This window comes from Myotis daubentonii, chromosome 1, assembly GCF_963259705.1.
Source record: "Myotis daubentonii chromosome 1, mMyoDau2.1, whole genome shotgun sequence".
NCBI lineage: Eukaryota > Metazoa > Chordata > Mammalia > Chiroptera > Vespertilionidae > Myotis > Myotis daubentonii.
In genome coordinates this window covers 170,253,706-170,278,663 of record NC_081840.1, presented here as the reverse complement: position 1 = coordinate 170,278,663, position 24,958 = coordinate 170,253,706, and the positions used below count along the sequence as shown (strand labels likewise).

The following is a 24,958-nucleotide window of genomic DNA, read 5'->3' as shown; positions in this document are numbered from 1 at the left end:
AGAACATTATTATTAGAGGGATTCCTGTCACACTACACTCCTATACATGTCCAAGAGGACACCATTCCAATTTAACTCTATAAATTGTGTTCAACCTGCCATATGTATTTTTTTATACTTAAAATCCATTACAGAGGTAATATCTACCAAATAAAAGCTGTGCATTTCTAAATAGTTGGCTTTCAGCTGCATTGCCTATGCCTCTGTTGCTCCTTCTTTTCCTTTGAAGGCTGAGAAAGCAAATAAAGGAAATGTAGTCGCTGGGAACACACAGCCCTCAGACAGTGGATACTTGTGTCCTGCAGCTGGAGATTTGGTGCTATGGTTAGGCTTCGTTTGTTCCATATGAATACAAGCTAATAAATGTAGGGAATTCCATTTGGCACCCAATTAAGAGCTCTCTTGACTCCTGTTATTAAAGCCAACAGGCTATTGAGCGTAAAATTAAAGTTGAACAGTTCAGCTCTTTTTGACATTGTAACACTGGCTGAAAAATAAGGATGTAAGTCAGATATCATCTTGTAAAGCCCATGGACAAATGAAAAGTGAAAACATTGGAGGAAAAAGAGTAAACATCTAAAACTTGAGCATTTACTAATGACATAACATGTAATGTTAAGAGCATTCTACTATTCTCTTGCAAATACATCAAGCAGTTTGTTGAACACAAGACATTACATTGATTTTAACAGAAAGCTACAAGATTATTATTGCTAAAGCTCCAATGAAGGAGATAATTAAAGCATTAAGCATTTTTAAGCTTTGAAGATGACTTTAGGCAATAACCAGAACATACTATAGGAAATCAATATACTGTAATTGAATGGAAATTTTTTTTTTAAGTTGTGCATCCCTTTTAAATTTCCTCTGGATTGTCAGACCATAGAAGATAGTGAATCTAGTTTTCCATCAGCCGTATGACTTTCTGGAAATATCATGTGCTGCAAGGGCCACTGTATTATTATTTACTTAGGAAGAGCTCAACTGAATAATAGTATTGGGAGATTTTGTGGGCATTTTCTTTACTAGTCTTTGGCTTCATTGTTTAAAACAATAAAAGACAGAAAGAAAAGCAAAAACACAACCAGACAAAAACAAACTTCTTCACATAGCCAGGGAAGCCAAGTTAATGAAATTTCAAACAGTGAAAACAGAAAAGTTGTTAGATAAGCCTCTCATTTGAACCTAAGTGAAATTCCAATTTTAATCAAGCGCTATGCCTGTCAATCTTGCTATGCTGCAAGGAATACGACCCATTGTAGATACAAATTCAATTTGGATCTATGTGAATTCATTTTTATTGCCTATGATTGGAGGAAGAGTTATTACAATCAAACAGAACAGCTTGAAGTGAACCTCTGGGAGGTGAATGGATATGAACAGAAATTAAAGAATCTTAAAACTTGAGAAATCTTTCAAAAAGGTGTGGATAATCAACATTTCCTTGTATGTTGCTGATGTTTACTTCATCTTTGGCCTTTGGTATACATCTTGAGAAGCACTGTCAGGCCTTAGAGTAAATAAATGATGTGCCATGCTTATATTTACAAATTTGATCACACAAAGTAGAGATTTCCAGAAATATTTTTTTCAGAATATCTTGTCCACTTCATATTTCTACTACTTTCCTTATTTTATTAAATGCCTCTTGATAAAATATATCCCAGTGGAAAGAGCAGAACCTCTTGATACCTAGCTGCCCCTTCAGTAAAATAGTGATACCTTTCTCAAAGGGTGGTTCTGAGAAGTAAACTAGTATCAGCAAAGCTCTATGCACTGTGTCTGTGTCATAATAAGTTTTATAAAAATAATGATGATTTTGACTTTTAAATTGTATTACCAAAATGTGAAATCATTAGCTATTATATTGAGCCAGCCATTTAACAGTTCTGAGTCTGTTTCCTTGACAATAAAATAGGAATAATATCTTCTCTGCGTACCTTAAATAGATCACGTTGACAAAGAGAATGTTTAAACTACAAAACAGCGCCACAATTAAAAACACTGAGTCTGAACTTTAAAAAGCACTAGTTTAAATCCTAGTTTTCTCCCTTAGAAGATATGTGACCTTAGTTGGGTACTTAGTTTCAATGCTTATAATGTAATAATGATAACAGTACCTTCTCATATACATTTTGATGCTTAAATGAAATCTTGTATGAAGAGTTTAGTACCATGGCTGGCATATAGAAAGTATTACAAAAACTGTAAAAATAATTGTCCTTTTCTATATAGGAAATAAGTATTACTTTATTTTCTTAATACATTTTTGTTATACCCATTGTTGATATCCGATGAATGGATATATTTTATTTCTAGTTTTCCAGAGAATTTGTATCTTAAACTTTCTATACCTCAAAATTTTTTCTCTGAAAATCCTAGTTCTTGCAGTCCACAGCTAACATTCTGCTAACATTAAGTATTGGAGTCTGTGCATATGAAGAACTGAGTTAAGTAAAATGAATCACCAAACCTAAAATACAGACTGCTGTTACTTAGAACAGGAATAACTTAATAAGTGATATAATCAAAACACATATAAATCTGATAGAGAAAAATAAAGGAAACAAGAAATAAATGAATGGAAGGAAAGATGGAAGAAAGGGAAAAAAAAGAAAATAGAAAGGTGAAAAACCTTCATCAAGCAGAGGAGAAAATTATGTCTAATAATAAATGTGGGAGAATCTGGCAAAAAAAATTCAAGTACATAAGTACTTATATCAATTTATTTACTTGACCACCATTCACACACTTGATATTAAAAGTAAGACTTTGCCGAAACCGGTTTGGCTCAGTGGATAGAGTGTCAGCCTGCGGACTGAGAGGTCCCGGGTTCGATTCCGGTCAAGGGCATGTACCTGGGTTGCGGGCACATCCCCGGTGGGGGATGTGCGGGGGGCAGCTGATCGATTTTTCTCTCTCATCGATGTTTCTAACTCTCTCTATCTCTCTCCCTTCCTCTCTGTGAAAAATCAATAAAATATATATATATATAGCCAAAACCGGTTTGGCTCAGTGGATAGAGCGTCGGCCTGCGGACTGAAAGGTCCCAGGTTCGATTCCGGTCAAGGGCATGTACCTGGGTTGCGGGCACATCTCCAGTGGGGGATGTGCAGGAGGCAGCTGATCGATGTTTCTCTCTCATCGATGTTTCTGACTCTCTATCTCTCTCCCTTCCTCTCTGTAAAAAATCAATAAAATATATAAAAAAAAAATAAATAAATAAAATATATATATATATTTTTTTAAAAGTAAAACTTTAAGGAAGGACTTCTTTTGGCTTAGGTCACATACACTATCATTAGCAATTGCTAAAGTCAGAGTCATGAAAATATTGGATCACTTGGAACACTTTTCTAGGATTAAAAAAGAAAACTGTTCTCCAGAAGTCCAAAGGGATGGGTGTGGTTGGTCAAGACATGGCCACTGGAAGAATCAATGGGAATAAAATAAAAAGAGAGGGAAGAAACATCAAAATGGTGCAAATAATGCTTAAGTCATTGCCTAGGTCTGAAGACAAGATATATCTGCCTACTTTACCTACTTCAATTACGTTTTTATTATTAGTTCAAACCCCCCAATGCTAGAGTATTTTAGAATTTTTAAACCATTGGCTGTATTTAGTTATGTTGAAGGGAGGACAGAATTAAGAAGCTTGAAATTATACATTTTAAAATGTTTCTCCAGAGCGCCACTGAAACAAACTGCTCAGCAAGTTTTATTTATTCCAGTGGTAAATATTTTGACTAGTCAGTACACCAGAATACTGTGGTCAAGTTTGGCTCAAATATATGTCATTTATTTGGGCAAATTGACAATATGTTTACGAAACTCTAAATAAAAACAAAAACTCAAAGGGAGAAAAAATATGAATTTCTCTGTTTACTTTGGCAGCTTAGACATATTTATCTCTGAACAAGATGATGTAGTAAAAGTTATTCATTCAACTTAGAATTAAGCACTATAATTATAAAATGGATAGTGTTAGGTTTGATAGAGCAATTGAGTTGATACCCTTCCCCTGGGAACTGGCTTTTCAGGTCATTTCACTATGGACATTCCCTTTGCTGAAGACCACTTTTCCCTTGCGGTGACCACATTTCATTCTCTCCCCTCCAGCTATGCATAAAGAAGTCTCCGCCCAGAAAAATCCCGCCAAAAGTCCTTTCAAAGCCACTGACTCCCCTCACTGGGCGCTGGAGCCATCCGGGCTTAGCCACCTGGTGGGCAGATGATGGAATAAATTTGTAATCCCTCACCACTCTGGCCTTGTGCGTTCCTCCTTTGGCGACCTAACAGATAGCACATTAGAAATTTAGCTCCTCTCTTAATATTGTAGATCACATTTTTCATGAATAATATTTGGTCTAGGAAAATGAAATCTTAAAAACGTAATTAGAAAAAGTACATATCAAGGAATATAATTGAGGATAGAATTTGGTTGACCTCAGAAGAGAACAAAAGCTCAAAAGAAATTTCATGAGTTTTTAACATTGGCAAGAGGACTACAATATCGTTGATAATTAGACTTCCAACACATTTGGATTTGCTAATTGGATCTGTTCTAATTAGACATTTTGTGTAATAAAGAATGACATATCATTGTATGAATTTAATGTGCTTTTACAGTTGAAACCAACAAATCAGCAGCATTTTTCAAATTATTTTAATTAAAAATGCTGACTTTTCGTTTATATTGTGGCATCCCTTTCTCTTAAGATATACAGGGTGGGGTAAAAGTAGGTTTACAGTTGTGAACATGCAAAACACAGAGTTTATTCTTGTATTATTATTATTTATTAATTATTGTATTATTTCCCATATGAACAACCGTTAATCTGCTTTTGCCCCCTCCCTGTATTATATGCACTTTAGTTTTCTTAATTTAACTCCTTTTGGGGAGCTCAAAGAGAAACTAGAGTTTTAATGGAAAGCACCTAAAGCATTTATTTGTTAGGAATAGTTGCCAGTGTATTGATGATTTTGGAAACCACAAATAAAATGCAATACAAGGAAATAAATCACAGTCTTTAAAAGGAAGCAGCACAAATCACCATGTGCCCCTACAAACCATTCAGTTAATCCAAACGTCTCTGAATATGACTGAAGGTTGGTCACATTTTCAAAGCATCCAAGTGTGAAAGCTCATGGATCTGGCATCAGGATTAATGGCATGACATTTCCCCCCAAGATATACATTACAACGTTCTCTTTGCAGCTTTGCTTCTCGAGCAGTTATCTGCTCATTCAAGTCACCGCATCTCTCTTTTCTTCTTATTTCTGAATTGAGAGTCATCCATTTTTATCCTGTTGTGATTTATAGGTAGTAATTTCAAAGCTGGTAGTCCTCAGAGTTTGATATTACAAGAGATAAGAACTACATGGAGATGTAAAATTAAACTAGTATTTTTGAAGAGTAAAGAGCAGTGAATCATGGCAAGACTAAGGGGAAGGCTGCTGCCAAAATTACCCAAGTAAATTGATAGCACTGACAAAAAAAAAAGCAAATTATATTGTTTTATGTACTGTGAATATTTGAAATCGACAAAGCCATATACATGACTTTTCCTCAAATAAAAGCAGTAATCCTTTTAACCACATTAAAAATCTTCTTGTTTTCCCCCCAATAAAAGCAGTGTAAGATGTAATTAAAACCGTTGAAACTGTAAAAAAGCTAACTTGTGCAGTAATTGATCTATTAGAACTGACATTATGCGAGAATTACATGCGCTATTATTTTTCCAATTAGTGTATCCCTGGGACTGTTATTGGTGTGTTTGTAACTTCTCATGAAGTCAGATATCTTCAACAAGTCTCCTAAAGCAGGTCTGGTCCTGTCGTATGCCCTGTGATGATATGTAAAAGCAGGAAATTGTGTTTTTGATCGCTCATTTGCTGGTAAAAAAAGAAAGCCTGCAGAGGACCCTTCCTGTATCAGTTATTCCAAGATCTATCACAAAGTTCTCTGGAGGGTCTATATACACAGGTGACTGGATTGTTCTTCAGGCGGAAAAGTGACCAAGCCATTTTATCTTCCAGCTTGGGTGCTGGAATCCTGTCACAGGGCTGAACGGGTCGCTGACTGACAAGAAACTGGAGAACAACATGCGCGGCGTGGTCCTCCGCGTGGTGACCGTGCTGGTGAGTCTGACCCGAGCCTTGTGGTTTTGGCTTCTAGAGGTTAATTTATTCTTCATTTCTTTATGTGTTAGTAACTGGTGTCATAATCTTAAAAGAGCTTCAGCAAATACTGGCTCTGCTCTTTCTAACATATTTTCAATGGTGATGTTTTCTAGCCTTCAATTTATGTGGATCAGAATCAGGTTTTTGCAGGCTCTTCTTTAAATTGCACTACTTTTTGTCAGTCACTTTCATAAACATTTTAGGCTTGAATTCCCTCCTTCTACAGTTTCTTACACATGGTAAAGTGAAGGTATCCCTCAGGCATTCTCTCGCTGAAACCCTAGAGCCGTGGTCGGCAAACCGCGGCTCGCGAGCCACATGCGGCTCTTTGGCCCCTTGAGTGTGGCTCTTCCACAAAATACCACGTGCGGGCGTGCATGTACAGTGCGATTGAAACTTTGTGGCCCATGTGCAGAAGTCGGTATTTTGTGGAAGAGCCACGCTGAAGGGGCCAAAGAGCCTCATGTGGCTCGCGAACCGCGGTTTGCAGAGCCGCAGTTTGCTGACCACTGCCCCAGAGTATGCAAAAATGTAGGTAATTGTGCCAAAGGTTGATTTGATCGAAGTTGTACATTCAGTAATACTGAAACTTTAGCCATAGACTAAGTCAACAATTTTTCAGTTAGGATCTACTTCAAAAGAAAGGCCATCCAAGTGTTTAATAAATATTTATTGATTATCAACTGTATTCAAGTTCAGTGCTAATTACTGGGTAAACTAATGAATGAAATAAATATTATTTTGTCTTTTAGCTCTTATCTAGTGATTCTGTGAATATTAAACGGGTTATACTTATGAAACCTGTACTGTAATTCCATTCACTTGTTAGAAAAACCAATAAATAGTAAATCTTATTAATTTATAAATTATTTCCTCCCATAATAACCATAAAATAAGACAGTAACAGAATTATTCTTAAACAGTAAAATTCTCAAATAAGTACTGTGTAAATGCCATAAAGCATGAAGACATGCGCTCCCCCTGGCTATTTCAGTGAGGTTGGCCTTGTGCTACTTTAGAGTACATTTTGAAACCTAAGAGTCCATAGTTCTTAACTTGTTTTTTTCCTTCAGGAAACGCTACTTGTTTTTTAATGATATGTGGGAAAGTATTTCTTATAGACTAAAACAATTGCAGAATTAGTAAACAGGAGAATCAAAGTGTCTTTTTTATATGTTGATTCTAATTGGATGATTATCAAAGTTTATAATAGCATTGGCTGCCCTTTGTGCATTGTTTAGTACAAATTAAGTAGACTCAGTATAATTTCATGGTATTAAAAAAATCTGTAATATTCGCTATAAAAAGATATAAATGAGTAGTTTACCACCCCTCTTTATTGATGCCTACAACTTATTACTGGTTATTGTTTTAATATTCTTTTCACTTTTTGGCAAATAATTAAACTATGAACAAACAAAATCAAAACTTAAATGTGAAGGTGCTGCCATATGTACCCAAGGGTATAGATATGCATTTGCATTGATGTGTTAATACTGGGAAAAAACACACAGAAATTTAAACTGCAGTAAACTATTAACAGTCTGTTCTCTAGTGATAAACAAGAAAATCCAACTGACAACTGAAATAAAAGACAATATATATGCTTTGCTTTTGTCTTTGAGATTCATATTTTAAGGCAAGTTAACCTTGTTTAGTCATTAAGAAAATATTTAGTATTTACCATATGGTAGACTTGGTAATCAATAATACCTATTGTATTATTCATCTTACAAGTATATTCATACCTCAAGGTAGGTATATAATCTGGTTGGGGAGAGATACATATAACAAAAAAGCTAAGATGTATTAAATGTTTACTACGTGATACATATTCTACTAATTTGTTTGCATGTATAAACTTATTCAGTTCTCACAGTATTTCCAATAAATAGATAGTATTCTGGTCGTAAGAATGTGGTAGAGGAAAATGAGACATGCAGAGGTTGAAAAAAAATGTACAAGATTACAGGGAGAGTAAGTAGCAGAGAGTTGGGGTTCAAATCCAGGAAGTCTGACTTCAGATCTCCTAACCTCCTCTTAACATTATATTATAATCTCTGTACTCCCATTGTGATAAGTGTGAGAATTGACATATTTATAGGATTTTACTTGACTTTAGAGTTGGAAATGCTTAACTCTGAATTAGATGAAAGTGAGTTATATAGGGAAAGCCAATTATTTTAAATTTCTTTACAGGCTGAAAAAAACCATTGCTGTTTTATACAAGAAATGGTGTTGCTTCATACAGTGTTAATGCCTCTATGCCCAAGTCTCACCTTTATGACTCATAATGGTCTCTGTTTACTGCAAGCTCAGCCATGCACAGATCCAGAGTATGGTCTGTGGATGGAAGTATAGAAACAATCTGTTTCCTCCAAGTCCTCTGAGATGCAATATAGATTTATCAATTAGGTGCCCAACTGAGTAAAAGGTTGTTACACTTATTATACTCCCACAGTATACAGCCACTGAACTTAATAATTTTTCAGGCTTCCTGGTTCTTCCTGTAATTCCTACTTGAATGGAAACTAACCATGACCTTCTTAATTGTTCCTACAAGCACCTTTCAGGTCTAGTTTTTAGTTATATGGTCTTATAAGCTTCTTCCACCCAACACTGAGGATCACTCTTTCCTCAACCCACCCAGCAACTCCAATATGCCCACTAAATTTGGAAATTCAGATTTGTTCTATATTTGACTTGATTGGGCCACTCAAACAGCACCCCCATGGATTCCAACACTTGAGAAGGGAGAAATAGACGGGAAGGACCATCTGTAAAGCCTCTGGGGAAAGGTCTATCAGCCTTTATTTTGTTCTGGCTGCAGTCTAGTCCCAGTTACACACACACACACGCACACACACACACACACACACACACACACACACACCCTCTTTAATTCTTCGGAAATGTATGCTACCCATGACACAGGTTAATAAAATCAATTTTTCTTACCTAAGATTTGAAACTCCTAATGTTATCACTGTTAACGATACTTCATTGACTTGAAGGAAATAATCTAATATTTATCTTAAACTAAATAATTCAGTACTATATTGTTTATGAGCCTATGAGCAAATCAATGGTATACTCAGAGGGTTGATTGAGGATAGTTGAGTAAAGGGATTATTAACAGAGAATGTAAATACAGGAAAGAAAATCAGCAAGGGATGTTGAAGCGCCAGGCGCTAGGTACACAACAAGCCTTGACAAGCCTGGTGTCTGATGGGGCATTGGGAGGGAGCAGTAGTAACACACCTGGCAGTAGCTAGGAAATAGACCACCATCACAGCTGCGACCTTTGGTATAGAAAGGGGATAGAGAAAGATAATCAATGCCAAAACCACAATCAGGCAGTGGGAAAATGGGGGAGGGGTTATTCCAATGTCACTCCTCCTGTCTTTTCATCTCCTTTCATTGTCTGCAGTTGCAAATCCAAGTTTAAATCAAATGGCAAGAGGGTCCAAGTAATGAAGACCATGAAGGTCAGCCTCCCAGGTCACAGAGTAGGACAGTGAAGAACACACTCAGTCTGGAGGGAAAAACAGAGAAACCATCACCAGCATCTAGTGTTTGACCTGACCTGTTAAGGATTTTACATTTGCTGACTAATTTAATCCTTACACAAAATATATCAGAGGTATACAAATTGCATGAGAAGGGTGACAATAGGGCACAAAAGAATAAACTAAATTTCCATGTCCATATAACTAACAAGAGCCAGATAAATTTCAAGTGCAGAGATCCTAGTTCCAGAGGCTATGTCCTTAGCAACTGTGATATTCTGCCTTTGACATCAGAATGACTTTGTATTAGGCTTAAATTAAATATGATATAACTATTGAGATTGCAAATGTTATTGGATTGGTAACTTGGGAAGATTTTTCTAAATGGCATCTGTCACATAAGAATAAATTTGTAACCAACCATTACCGAAGCCACAGAGATGTCTTAGAAATGGAGGAAAAGCAAGGAAGAGAATAAAATCAGACCCTACAAATTTGGTCTCACTGTTAAATTATGTGTTTCCATATTTGGCCTACTGATCTCTACTTGTTTGTTGCCAGGTGGGCTAAGTGTATTACTACAAAGCAGTTTTTAAGATTGTTTTTCCCTTTTAACTTTCTAAGTGTACATGTATGGATAGCCATAAATGATTAATTAAATCACTGAATTTTTTTTTTCATGGCAATTCACAAAACATTATTGGAAACATCACTGAATTATAAACGTCTTCCTAATAATTGAATACTTACAAAATGGAAAGAAGTTGACAAAAAGAGAAAACAAAGGCAGGCTTGAGAAGCTATACTGTAAGAAGTACAAGATATCTGAAAAACATAAGCTGGCATATAGAGAGCTCAGTAATTAATAATTCCTATTTGTTTCATTGGATTTTGCTTCAAACAGATACATGGCATCTCTAATAAAACATGAATTCACTCACAAATTCACATAAGAAATATTTATTGTATCTCCATGTAGGTACTTGGGGTACATACAAAATAGACAAAGTTCTGATTTTTGGTAGTCCATTCTAGCAGGACATCTTTTAAAGCTCTCAGAATATTTTTGAAAACATGCAGTCATTGTTGTACGTTAAATATATAGCACAGTATCCCTTTGCCGAAAAGTATCATAAAAGTAATTTTGTATAAATATATATACACTGTAATTGGAAATTTATGGTAAAACTGTGGTGGTAATTGTTTTGTATTTTATAAATTCAAAACATATAGTTTTTCATATTTTAATATTCCTGAAATCAGGATGCACCTTTCAGTTCATGTCTCCTTGCTATTATAGTTGGCAGTATTTTGTTTGTTTTTATTAGTGGTAGGTAAAATGATTGTGTATCTTATAATTGAAAACATTTTAGATTAAATAATGTATGGATGGTATTTTCACAAAATTAATTAAGTTAATGGATATTCCTGGAAAGTTAAATTCAATAAAACTGGGCAAGAAGCCATCATAAAAAGACAGTCTACTTAAAAGAATATATCCAGAAGAAAAGAAATAACAGTAGGAAATGAAAGCAATTTTTTTTTTTTAAAAAAAGGAGAGTAATAGCAATGAAAAGATTACTTTCTAATCTGAAATTGCCACTAGAGTCATAGAAAGATAAAAGTAGAAAGTACACAAAAGTAGCTTATTTTAAACTAATTCAACATAAAGCAACGTGCAGACTATGTGTTGAGAGAAAGATAAGTTTCCTCAAGCAACTCACCACAGGAAAGGTGTAGCAGGAAGATGCCTACTGAGTTCCTTTAAAAGTAATTTCCTTTTTCTAAAATATTTCTCGCTTATTAGTCTTCTTGGAATTTTTTTTAGCAGATCTTATTTCCTTGTGACAATATACATGTTATCTAAGATCATAGAAAGGTAGAACAGTATTCTATAGTACACCCTAAACTATTAGCCTGGATTTATTAACTATTTATTGAGCATATATTGTAAGCTTAAGCATTGTGCTAAATCTCAGAAAGGCAAAGATAAATAAGATGTAATTCCTGCTTTCAAGGCATTCCACATAAACCATTTTATCAAAACTATTTCAGCTCTCTATCTGAAAATAGAACCTGTGTGTGAAGGCCTCAGAATTAAATACATTTTGGAAAGGCTGGGAAAGAATGATAAAGTTGAAAGAGAGAGAGGCAGAGAGAGAGAGAGAGAGAGAGAGAGAGAGAGAGAGAGAGAGCAGATACTACAGTCTTTTTGAGATCTTCATAGGTTTAAAGGACAATTTAATTTAATTTCTTATAATTCAATTAAATTTTCTCTGTAACTCTCCTTTTTATATAATAACCAGAGGCCCGGTGCATGGATTCATGCACCGGTGGGGTCCCTCGGCGTGGTCTGCAGGGATCGGCTGAAACCAGCCGTCCAACTTCCCCCGAGGGATATAGCAGTGTGCCAAGCGGCAGGCCACTGGGGAGGAGCCTGAGCCCAGGCCGGGTGCCGCGCTGCTCCCTCTCATCCCGGCTCTGCTGCACCTGCTGCCACCACTCAGTTGGCTAGCTGCTGTGAACCCGGCACCTGGTGCCCATCAGTCAGCTGAGTGGCACTCCTGCTGTGGGAGCACACTGACCACCAGGGGGTAGCTCCTGCATTGAGCGTCTGCCCCCTGGTGGTCAGTGCATGTCATAGCAACTGGTCAATGGGTCGACCAATCGAATGGTCGACCGGTCGCTTAGGCTTTTATAAAACTTTTGTAAATATAGATTGTATTATTGTTAGACTTCCCATCTAAACTATAAGTACTAATAAAATACAAAGTCTCACAATGCCTGGTACATAGAAGCAGGTCAGTAAATATTTTTTAAATAAACAAAATTAAAATGTTTTGATAACCTGAAGGGGGATGGGGAGAGAGAGAAAGAGAAAGAAAAAAGGGGTGGGGAAGGAGGAAAGAAATGAACCTACATGTGATTACAAAAATAAGAACAAGATAGATACAAGACTATGCCTGGTTAAGTACTCTTAGGATTTTTCATTCTTTGATTTCCATCCACTAAGTTCAAATTTCCAAGAGAGATGGCAAATGATCATTCAATTATTAAGTCTCTTGACATAGTCGATATTAGAAAATAACTTCACCCATTCACTGTTGTTGCTGGAAAGGGACCTGGCCCTGAGAGGATTTGCCTAGGACCAGCTGGTAGTGAGTGGATTCTTGACTTCATGCAAGAAAGATGTCACAATATGAGTCCACGTGACTGAGAGTATGTTTATTAAAGCTGGAGACAGTGAAACAAGGAAGGGCTTAAGATAGAAGAAGCAACAGGAGAGAACCTAGACAGGGTTGGTTTGACTTATCGGGAAGTCAGAGAGTAGGGGGTGTTGGAGACAGGTTCAGGGGATTAGCTCAGTATGAGCTGCTTGATGCCCATTGCTCACTTGATTGCAAGTCTGGTGGGAACCTTTTGACTTTAGAAGATGCATGCCTGTGGGGGAAGAGAGGAGGCGGGAGGGAAAGGCTCTGGCATGCTCCTGGGAAGGAGAGAGAGTTCTGGGCCCTTTGCTTTGAGGGATTTTAAAGGCTGGGAGTTTAGGGGAGGGTCTCAATATTCATCAGCTTTTCCAGGTGTGCCCTTTCAGGGTCATGGTCTCTATTGATTGGTCAGCACCAGAGCAGAGGGGTCATTATTCAATGCAGCTGGTCCTGGTGTCACCCACCTGGTCTTGCTGCTTTTCTGGGCCTGGAGCTGAAATATAACTGAGGCCTCGATGTTATTTCTAGGTAGGTGACCTTCGATATCTGCTGCAAATTGCTGGGCCAGTTTGTTCAGCTACGTGTCTCGGTTTCCTCATTCTACTTGCCAAGGAGTTCTCCCAGCTTCTTACTGTCCTGCCTCACAATGTGTCCAAATAGCTGTGTGCTTTTCAGGCAAAGTAGAAAGCTTTTAATTCAAAATATCAAGAATCGTTATTGCTAAATAAAACCACATTTGATGAGAACTTACAAGTACTAAACAAATTAATAGAATATTTTAATATTCTCTGGGTCTTAGAAGTAGTCATTTTTGTTTGCCCTTTGTTCCACAATATTTTCATTTCCATGTGGACTGATATTTCATAATTCATGTACCCACAATCTGTGGAAAGTATAGAATTAGACAAAATCAGGAAAATGAATAAAGGGGGAAAAGAGTAAATTAGAGTACAATTGTGTATGTCATGATCTTAAAAAACAAACAAACAAACAAACAGCTATTTAAATAGAAGAAAATAACCTACCTCTTCTCTTGGATTAATTTTTAAAATTTAACCTGCTTATGTTAAATACAGGTCAAAGTAAATTCAATTTTTTTCACATTAAGAAACATGAGGGCAATAGGTTCTCAATTTTTACAATACAAAAATAAGTATGACAGATATAGTAACTTTGTATATCAGTGTAAGATCAAACAACATACTTAGTTTATTCTGGGTATACCATTTAACAAAAATGGAAATAATATGCAATTAACTTTCTTATTGGAACTACTTCAATCTACTTTGTTACTTTTTCTTCACCTAGTCTCCTCACCTCAACACATTCATACTAAAAAGCATTTAACATATATTGCAAAGAGTACTACACGTACTATCAAAATATATCAGTTCAAGTTTCAGTTTTTCTACTTAAAAGATCATTGAGCTTATAGAAACAAAGGAGCTATTCTGAACCTCAATTTTTCTGTCTGTAAAAGAGGAATAATAAAACTGGCCACACAGGGTTGTTATGAGATTAAGTTATGTGAAAGCAGTTAGTGAAGTGCAGAGTGTTTCTAAATATAAGATGTTATTATATCTGTAGCGAAAAAAAAAAAAAAGATGTGTAAATTAACTAAAGAAAAAAAGCATGAGTGATTATGCAAGCATAATTAATCATAGTCATCAACTTTAGATTTTTTAGGGAAATTATTTTAAAAAGCCTAAGACAGACAGGCAAACATAAACTGCAGAATCATGGCTTTTAGGCCCAGTCTCTGTTAAAATAATTTTAAAACCGGCTAATGAAAACCACAACAACTTTCCTGCTCATGAAGCTTATGCTTCCTAGAGGAACAATGAACAGCAATACCTAGTACCAAAACAAACAACAAACAAAAATCTCCAAATTATAAACTGTATAGATTCTTAAATGTGTGTCAGTTATATTGTCTCACAGGAACTGTGTTTGGTTTTAGGCTAGCTTTAAATAGACTTCATATGTTAATATAGAACTAAGATAATTCTAATAACAATAGTCCTGAAATTGCACTGTCATTGGGCTAAGTTTTTTGCTAAGGACATTGTCCAAGTTTTTGCTACTTGGAGACCTTCAGCAGTTTGAACCCGCACAGAAGGTCAAACTTCCCTGAGGTCTCAGCCTTTGAGTGTCTGCACCCTAGAGGCTGGGAGAGTAAGATTGATAAGAGGCGCTACTGGCAAGGAGATGGCAAGGGAGTTGATGGCAAGCTCTGGTAGCTCCCGCAGCAGTGTCTGAAGAGGGCTCCTTTGCAAAAATCAATAAATAAAGTTTGGTTCAGGATCCAGGTAAAAAACAACAACTGTGGCTTAGAAAATTTTCCAGTGGATGTTATATAAAATAAACTGAAAATTGCAAAAGTATGGTAAATGTCATGTAATAACTAGTAAATTTGAAGTATACATTACATTGCATTTTGGTTAAGAACACCATCCCTGGAGGAATTCCACTTCTGAGGTAACAGGGTGAGAAGTTCCATGCAAAATTTCAAAAAACTAATTAACAAATCATAATTATTTAAAGTCTCTGGAAATTTTCCTAAGGGCACACAGAAAATGAGATAATACTTATTCAAGAAAATCTACTAAAACCAGAGTCTTTAGCATCTGATCCTTATCCTACCCCTTTTCCTTCCATCTCACCACCTGCCCTGCTCAGTTTAATGGAAACTCTTAGCCAAGAAGGTTTAACCAAGAAGGTAGGGCTCTCTCTTCTAAGTTCCCAATCAAGTTTTATCTAACGTGGAGGGAAAGGCTGTTAGCATTTCTCGTACCCTTCAGCTCTAATTTGAAGAAGCTAAATTTCTGCTGAGTGTGGCCAAGACTTTGGGAGCTCCCCTTTTCCCACCTAGCCCAATCTATAGGATGCAGAACCTACTTCAGATGTGGCAAACGTAGACTATTGGAGGCCTCAATTGCCATCACTCCAACTTGCTCTAAGGGCAGAGGTTCCAAGTCAACAAAGGTAAGTGGAGAAGACCAAGTGCTACTACCTAAATCAGTAAATACCCAGAGTAATAGCAGAAAGATTTTTCCCAGAGGAGAAGGAGTTGAAAAGAAAAGAGTGAACTTAAGCATTCTCCAAGTATTTGAAACAGAGACTGAGAAAGTTCCTCTAAATTAATAACAACATGCTCAGGTTCCTCTTGATTAATAACAACATGTTAAATCATTAGCCATATAGTTAACTAACACCTCTTCACCTCAAACTACTCCAAAAATATCAGAGGAAGGAACACTTCCATGCTCTTTTTATGAGGCCAGGATTATCCTAATTCCAAAACCAGATGAAGACATTATAAAGAAAGAGAATTACAGGCCAATATCCCTGATGAACATAGATGCTAAAATCCGCAACAAAATTCTAGCAAATCAGATCCAGCAATATATTAAAAATATCATACATCATGACCAAGTGAGATTTATTGCAGGGATACAAAGTTGGTACAAAAATTTTCAAATCAATAAACATGTTACATCACATAAACAAACTAAAAGACAAAAATGACATGATCATATCAATAGACACAAAAAAAGAATTTGACAAAATCCAACACCCATTTTTTAAAAAAATTGTCAGCAAAGTGGGAATAGAGCGAGCATATCTCAACATAATAAAAGCCATATATGATAAACCTACAGCAAACACCATACTTAAAACTAAGACCATTTTCCCTAAGAACAGGAACAAGAAAGGGATGTCTGCTTTCACCAGTCTTTTTGTTGTTGTTGTTGTTGATCCTCACCCAAAGTTATTTTTCCATTGATTTTTAGAGAGACTGGAAGAGTGAGGGAAAGACATAGAGAAACATCCATATCAGAGAAACACATTGATTAGTAGCCTCCTTCACCAGACCTGACTAGGGCCTAGGCTGGGCAGGAGCCTGCAATTGAGGAACGTGTCCTTGTCAGGAATTGAACCCAAGACACTTTGGTCTGAAGGCCAATGCTCTATCCACTGAGCAAAACTGTCTAGGGCTGCTTTTATCCCTCTTATTCAACATAGTACTAGAAGTACTAGCCACAGCAATCAGACAAGAAGAAGAAATAAAAAACATCCAAATTGGAAAGGAGAAAGTAAAACTATCATTATTCACAGATGACATGATATTGTATATAGAAAACCCTAAAGACTCCATAAAAAAAACTACTATATTTAATAAAGAAATTTGGCAATATAGCAGGATACAAAATTAACACCCAGAAGTTGATGGCATTTATATACCCCAATAAGGAATTCTCAGAAAGAGAAACTAAACAAACAATCCCATTTATTATAGCAACAACAAAACAAAAAAATTAAGATACCTGGGAATAAACTTAACCAAGGAGGTAAAAGACTCATACTTGGAAAGCTACAGGATGTTGAGAAAAGAGATAGAGAGGGATATAAACAAGTGGAAGAATATACAATCTTCATGGATTGATAGACTCAACACCATTAAAATGCCATGCTACCCAAAGCAATGTATAAATTCAATGCAATCCCTATTGAAATACCAACAGCATATTTCACACATCTGGAACAAATATTCCAAAAATTTATATGGAACTAAAAAAACCCCCAAATAGCCATAGCAATCTTGAGAAAGAATAACAAAGTTGGAGGGATCACAATACCAGATATAAAGTTATATTACAAAGCCACTGTAATCAAAACAGCCTGGTACTGGCACAAGAACAGGCATATAGATTAATGAAACAGAACAGAAGCCCCAGAAATCAACCCAAGCCATTATGGTCAATTAATATCTGACAAAGGAGGTAAGAACATACAATGGAGTCAAGACAGTCTCTTCAATAAATGGTGTTGGAAAAATTGAACAGATACATACAAAAAAAAATGAAACTAGACACCAATTTATACCATACACAAGAATAAACTCAAAATGGATAAAAAACTTAAATGTAAGTTGTGAAAACATAAAAATCCTAGAAGGAACCATAAGCATCAAAATCACAGACATCTCTCATAGCAATATGTTTACAGATACATCTCCTAGGACAAAAGAAATTAAGGAGAAAATAGACAAATGGGACTACATCAAGATAAAAAGCTTCTGCACAGCAAAACGACAACAACAACAAAACAACAACCATCAACAAAACAAAAAGGGAGCCCACTGTATGGGAAAACATATTTGTCAATGATACATCTGATAAATGTTAATATCCAAAATATACAAGTAACTCATACAACTTAACAAAAGGAAAACAAACAACCCAATTAAAAATGGGTAAAGGACCTAAATAGGTACTTCTCCAAAGTGAACATACAGATGGCCAAGAGACATATGAAAAAATGCTCAAAGTCACTGATCATCAGAGAGATGCAAATTAAAATAGCAATGAGGTATCACCTCACACCTGTCAGTGTGGCTACTATTAACAAATCAACCAATGGCTAGTGCTGGCAAGGATGTGGAGAAAAGGGAACTCGAGTATACCGCTGGTGGGAATGCAGACTGGTGCAGCCTCTGTGAAAAACAGTATGGAGTTTCCTCAAAAAATTAAATATGGAACTGCCATTTGACCCAGTGATCCCACTTCTAGGAATATAGCCTAAGAAATCAGAAACACCAATCAGAAAGAATATATGTGCCCCTATGTTCATAGCAGGGCAATTTACAATAGCTAATATCTGGAAAAAGCCCAAGTGCCCATCAGTAGATGAGTGGATAAAAAAGCTGTGGTACATTTATACCATGGAATACTATGCAGCTGTAAAAAAGAAGGATCTCTTACCCTTTGAGACAGCATGGATGGACCTGGAGAGTATTATGCTAAGGGAAATAAGCCAGTCAGAGAAAAACAAGTGTCACATGATCTCACTCATCTTGGAATCTAATGAACAGAATAAACAGAGACATACAAGCATGGAATAGACTGTGGAATCTCAGAGGGAAGGCAGGGGTGGATGGTGTTCTAACTTAAGGACTTCTAACTTAAAGAGTATAGCACAAAGGAAGTGCTATATATGGATGTTCTTATTATGCACAAAGTGCTAAGGGAGAACATAATAACAAGCATCTCATTCATCATGGGAAGGGAGGGAGGGCAGTGGGAGAGGCTTAAAGGATGAAAAAATATTTTTTTTGAAAGATGAACAGGGATTATGAAGGCATATATAAAAAACATGAATATCCAACAATGTAAAGAGTATATGCAAAAAATGCAGATATCAAAAATATAAAGCATACTAAAAGTAAATTGGAGTTATCACCTGAAGTAAATGAGATTGAAATTAAATTGCAAAAAAATTCAGCATCCAGTGTTTATGATATTCTTTTTAAAGACCCCTTTAGAGATAATTCAATTAGAAATTTGTGAAAATAAGGTTAGCACTACCCAATTTAGAGAATATGCATCAAAAAGTTAAAGATACCATTGCAACAATTTTGATCCAGCCTGAAGTTTAGATAATATAGTTCTTATTTTTCTTATGAAAGAGTGAAATCAATAGACATAGCTCTGTGTAGTGTACATAATTTTGTTGAAGCAACAACAAACCAGTTGTTGTTGATGTTTTCTCACATAACATCTTACATGAGAAAAAAAGGGGAAAATGTGATTTTTATAAACAGACACTTGAGGACAATTGGCCTGTGCAAACAATGTAATTTATAGCAAAACAGGGATATGTGTTCACTCACTGCTGACTGAATAAAATCATCATGACAACTGGGTGCATGACAATGGCTTGACAATTTCTTACTGTTTCTCATCACACCAATTCTTAAGATGAGAGCTGTCAAGGACACCTGTGAGTATCACTATTGCACTGAGGTAAACTTGCATGACCCACCTTTTTTACCTTTTGAAAGCTAAAAGCTGAATTCTTAGACTAAACAATGAATAAATATTTCAGAGATGTGTTTTACATTTTCTTCTGGGGAAAAAAATAGGTTTACTACTTATCTCTAGAAGTTTCAGAAGATATTGACAATTATATGGAAATTCAAAGATGTAGAAATAAGTAGGTCTACATTGATTTTCATAACTTCTGCAACATTCCAACCCATTATCTGAACTATATTATACTTTAATTTCAGAAGAACATTATACCACTGCACGTGAAAGAAACCCAAATGTTAAGGTGACCTTAAAGTTTTAAGTCATCTTTTGTTAATGCAGTAGTTTTAGCATAGTTACAACACCACAAAATCAGTTCTACAATTCCTCATTAATGAACATGAGTATAAATATAACAATAAGAGAGATGCTTCTGATATAGATTTTACTTTTTAGAAGTAAAAGATTAGTAAACTAGAGGCCTGGTGCATGAATTTGTGCATGGATGGGGTCCCGAGATGGGGGAGACCAAGACACAATCAGCCCTCTGGGTGGGCAGTGGAATGCCCTTGCTGGCCTGGGATCTAGATCCATCCCACTGACATTTGCGCCAGTTGTCGGGAGCCACCTTTTATATCTCTTCTTCCTTGCGGAGCGTCTAGGGAGGGGAAGTGGCTGTGTTGCCTGAGGCCCGACTTCCAGGAGGTCTGTGGCATTATTGGATGGTGCCAGCGGCGCTGGTCCATCAGTGCCTGGCCCATTCTCTGGAGATTGGAACTGTAGGACTACTGAGGGAGTAAGCGGCTGCCGCCGGGCTGGTGGGCCACTGGGATGAGTCTTTCAGCTGAGCAGCACTCCCACTGTGGGAGCACACTGATCACCATGGGGCAGCTCCTGCATTGAGCATCTTCCCCCTGGTGGTCAGTGTGTGTCATAGCGACCAGTTGACCACTTGTTCCAGTCGTTCGGTCATAATGGTCACTTAGGCTTTTATATATATAGATTAATAACCATTAAAACTTATAGATATGTCACCAGCTAACATTTAAAGCACACTCACTAGTAAATCTTATTCTTGGTGTTTTCATATCTCCAATCTTTGTGGAGCCCTCAAGATTATTATTATTTGCATTCTGTGATATGTCTGAGTCCTGGAGTCAGTTCAATATCTTCTTCAAGTTACATGTGTGATAAAAATAAGCATTGTATCCTTGTTTGTCTGACTCCCTGCCAGCCAGAGGGAAAAACAAGGACTGGATTAAATTTCTGCAAGTTTTTTGGTTTTCAACTGGAAAACCAAGGAAAATATAGGGGCAGTAGAGGGGATACCCTTTCAGATATGGGACAACAGGTAAAAAAGGCCTTTGATTCCTAAGTAGTTGGAAACAACGAAATGATCCCAACAATCACCTGAGATTTCTTGTTTCTGGTAATTTCCATACTGCAGGCACAGGAATATGGGTCCAAAACAGTTTGTCAACCTTACAGAGTTGAGAAATTAGAGATCAAATTTTGGGAAGGCTGAGGTGACTTGCATTTTTGGTATATGTTCTGGAAAAGAGGGAGCTACTTGGGAATATACTTACAGAAATTTCCTTAAGGGTCTTGGCTGACTAGTAGATTATACATACAGACAGAAAAACAATGCAAAGCCGGGCAGAGAGTGACAGGAAGCTGATCACGTCCCAGAGTTCACATATGAAGTAGAGACTAGAGAAAGGTTTCATTTGGGGGGATCTGATTGTACCAAGAATTAAAATGGCTATATGAAAAACATATATTTATCTTTGAATTATTTAGTAGTAATTAAGGTATAAATAGGTGAGCAAACTTATATAAGCAGGATACTTCGACAATTTTACTGTTTCAGTTTTAAACATTGTCCCGACCTCTCAAAAGATCCAGCTTTCATAAGGAAGATGCATATTCATCTGCCACTCCTGACCACCAAGAGCATGCTGATTGATATCTTGCTGTTCTATAGCTGACATACATTAACATTGGGCAAACTGAGGTAAAAAAAAGAAAAAGAAAGTCACAGTAGTTGTCTTAGAAATCTTCCCAATCAATAGGCAAAAATAATGTTTGAATTAAAATATAATAATTAGATTTCAGTTTATAAAGGAATCAATTTTGAGAAAGCCTTGTATGCTTTCCCAGTCTCTCTCCAGGAGCCACAGAGTCAGATGGCAGCCTTTCCCATGAGGAACTAGGCCTCAAGTGGGATTTGGATTCTTTCAAAGGCACAGTCACAGGTTTTGACCAATAGGAGACAATTTATCAAATCACCATCCATAGCATTCAATGGGACTCTAGGGTAGCCTGAAATGAGAAGAGATACCTCCAAAAAGAACAGTTTACTCATCTTCCAGTTTCTAGAACATGAACAGCTATTAAAATTCAGCTTCCTTTGGGGAAGTCAGAGGCAGTCAAGGAGAGAACCACCATTCTGCATGGAGGTCCCTGAAATGGGAAAGTTGATCAAGGAAAGGAAGTAAATGCATTCTCTTTCAGAATATACTCCCCTTGGGTTTTTAATGATCAACAGAAATACAAAGAGGTTGAGGGTTTAGGTATCATTTCACAGCATCACCATGTAAACTGTGTGCCAATTAGTTTTTAACCTGAAAATTAAAAGGCCATCATGCTGGAATGAATTTGTGATTCTTGCATGTTTAAAATCTTTTAGCAAACATTTTCAGGTTTTCTGGATGAAGTTAGCATGAAGAAACGAACTTCACATTTTGGGGGTTTATTTTTCCTTTGGTAAATGTGAAGGAATTTTTCTTTTTTACTTTTCATCTTTGCTAGTGGCATGATTTTTGAAATGGGAAAATGAAATGTTCAGACTGATTTTTTTCCATCGATTGTTATATAGGGTAATGTACTCTGCAGTTCAATTAGAAATAACAAGCTGCTATGTTGTTCTGAGCCAAATGTAATCTCCAAGACCACGGTCAATAAAGCACTCAAGAAAATGAAGAATTGAGGCTGAATGGTCTGAAGACTACTGGGGAATAAAGAAGCCACCAATTAGCATTTGAAAGCAAGATTTTTTAATATTTTTTTAAGTCAATGACAATAAAAAAGGATCACCCATCAAGAACAAAGAGTTTGAAAAGTATCTAACCTTTGTTTTTACGAGTTCTTTCAAAATTTTAAGAATGACCTTTAGTCATCAGCCCCAAGAACTAAGAAGCATTTCAATGTAATGTGATGTTCCATTTGGGAACACTCCTAGAGTATCTGCTGAGGAATGCAAGAATAAATAGGGCCAATGATGGGGTTTTTTTGTTGGTTTTTTTTTTTTTTGTCACTTCTAAGTGACATTCGCTCCATTTAATGAAGGATCTCATAGGGGTAAATGTCAGTGCTTGTTTTAGACTAAGCATTCCAATTTATTATGCAATAAAATGTAGCAATGGGGAAAAAACGTTTCAAGTTATCATTACTTTTTCTAGTAAATAGTGGGAACCTTCCTCTAACTCCTTAATATGTGTCCCTATAATTAATTAAATACTGTATAGTCCATATCCACGGTCCTGATAGGACTGGCACAGAAGTCATTTTAGCCTTATTAATTTTAATGACACTTCTAGTAATTTTTATACGCGTCTTAATTTTTGAAACACAGAATATTGTCTTTGTAGCTTTAAGTTTAGAACTCTCTACCATCTGTAAATCCCCACAGATTTGTTTCTTGCTTTTAAAATCAGCACGTTTCTGCTTTCTGCTTTCTACTCTTAAGTTTCGGCCTTCTATGCAGGAGATCTTTTCTTGTAAGTTTCCTACTGTGCTTCGTAATAAAATCAAAAGAAAAAGGTATATCCTTCAGGAAGCATTCAGCTCACTAGAAATAGAAAACCTGTCACGTTATTCTTAAAAACCTTAGATCAGGCAAGCCAGTAGAAGAAATAGTGAGTGTACTTTCTACAAAGGGTACAGAGTGAGGTTAGTGAAAGTATTGTGTGCCTGTTCTCTCCAGATCTCCTTTTAAAAAAGAGAGTATCTTTGTTCAAGAAAAAGGCTTGAGACTTTGGGGAGAGAACTATTTTTTACCTTTCTAGGTTTGATTGACTGGGGGGCCTATGAATTAACTGGAAATAGATGAACAGGAGAAAAGTCAAGGTTTATTTACAAGTCACTCAGTAATGAATATCTTGCCGACTATCCAGAGATAGAGGTTTACATACCAGCTTAACAAAACAGTAGTGGTGGGAGTCATTTTGGCATTTATAAGAAAGGATGGAAAGATCTATTGTTGGTTCTGTTGTTGTTGTTGTTGTAATAACGCGAATGAGAAATCTGTCTCCTTCTTGGACTTTGCAGGAAACTCCCTTGGGGGTAGGGTTTATAGCAGCTGTATCTTCAGGAGGCTCTACCTCAATCAAATAAAGGACACTCAGTTAAGATTTCAAATGTTTTTACTTTAAAATAATGTGTCTACCAAAACTATGATCCCATTCTCATCAAAACTAGGTAGTTATTAATATTAGTTATAGGAAGAAAGCAAAGGGGAAGATGAGCACATGTACAGTGAAGTTGGGTTGACATAGGGAAGGCGATTGTCAGTCTAACCCTGGAAAAAGGTAATTGGCTAAGGGGATAAAGCCACTTCAAGCACACAAAATCCTGAAGGGTTCATTGGTTAAACTCTTGGTTATAATCCCCAAACAAAGAAGTCTCTCTCTTTTGTGTACCCCTTTCCCTCTTACTCTCTCTTGCTCCATGACCTGCACTCACCCGTGTGCTAGCCTGCAATGTGTCCTTAAGCAGCTTCATGACCCATGGCCATGCAGACCCTACACACAATGGACTGAAGCTGGGAACACAAGCTAAGCCAGCCAGATGCTGGACTGGAACATGTGCTTTAATATGGAATGCAGACTCTGGGCAGTGTCTTTAATCCTAGACCTGCTAAAGACATGATTGGACTTTTTCCATGGCTAGACTGAGGGGGATAGGACCGTGGAAGGGAGCCCAATTGATTTTACATCATCAGTAAAGCTTTCCACAAAATCCCATCCTCCCATGAAGGCCTTAGGAATTCTTTTTCCAGCGGCACCCCAGGAACTCCAACTTCACCAGTAGCAGGTGGGGACACAAAGGCACCCCACCGATAACAATCCCATCAATACGCTGGCTAAAGCTGAAGTACGATTTAGCTGAAGAACAAAGTAGAAATAGCTATACTCTAGAAATGGATGGGGGTTGAGGAATATAGAGTGGAGAACGAGGGAGATTG

The 24,958-nt window shown here is 36.7% G+C and overlaps 1 protein-coding gene across 1 annotated transcript in view; it reads left to right on the top strand.

Annotated features, from left to right (window-relative positions):
- Positions 1 to 24,958, top strand: part of GRID2 (glutamate ionotropic receptor delta type subunit 2) — a 1,378,765-nt gene that overhangs the window by 976,319 nt on the left and 377,488 nt on the right. The window contains exon 9 of the mRNA XM_059665394.1: positions 6,040 to 6,141. Within this exon, the coding sequence (XP_059521377.1) occupies positions 6,040 to 6,141 (102 nt within the window). The remainder of the gene's footprint in view (positions 1 to 6,039; positions 6,142 to 24,958) is intronic.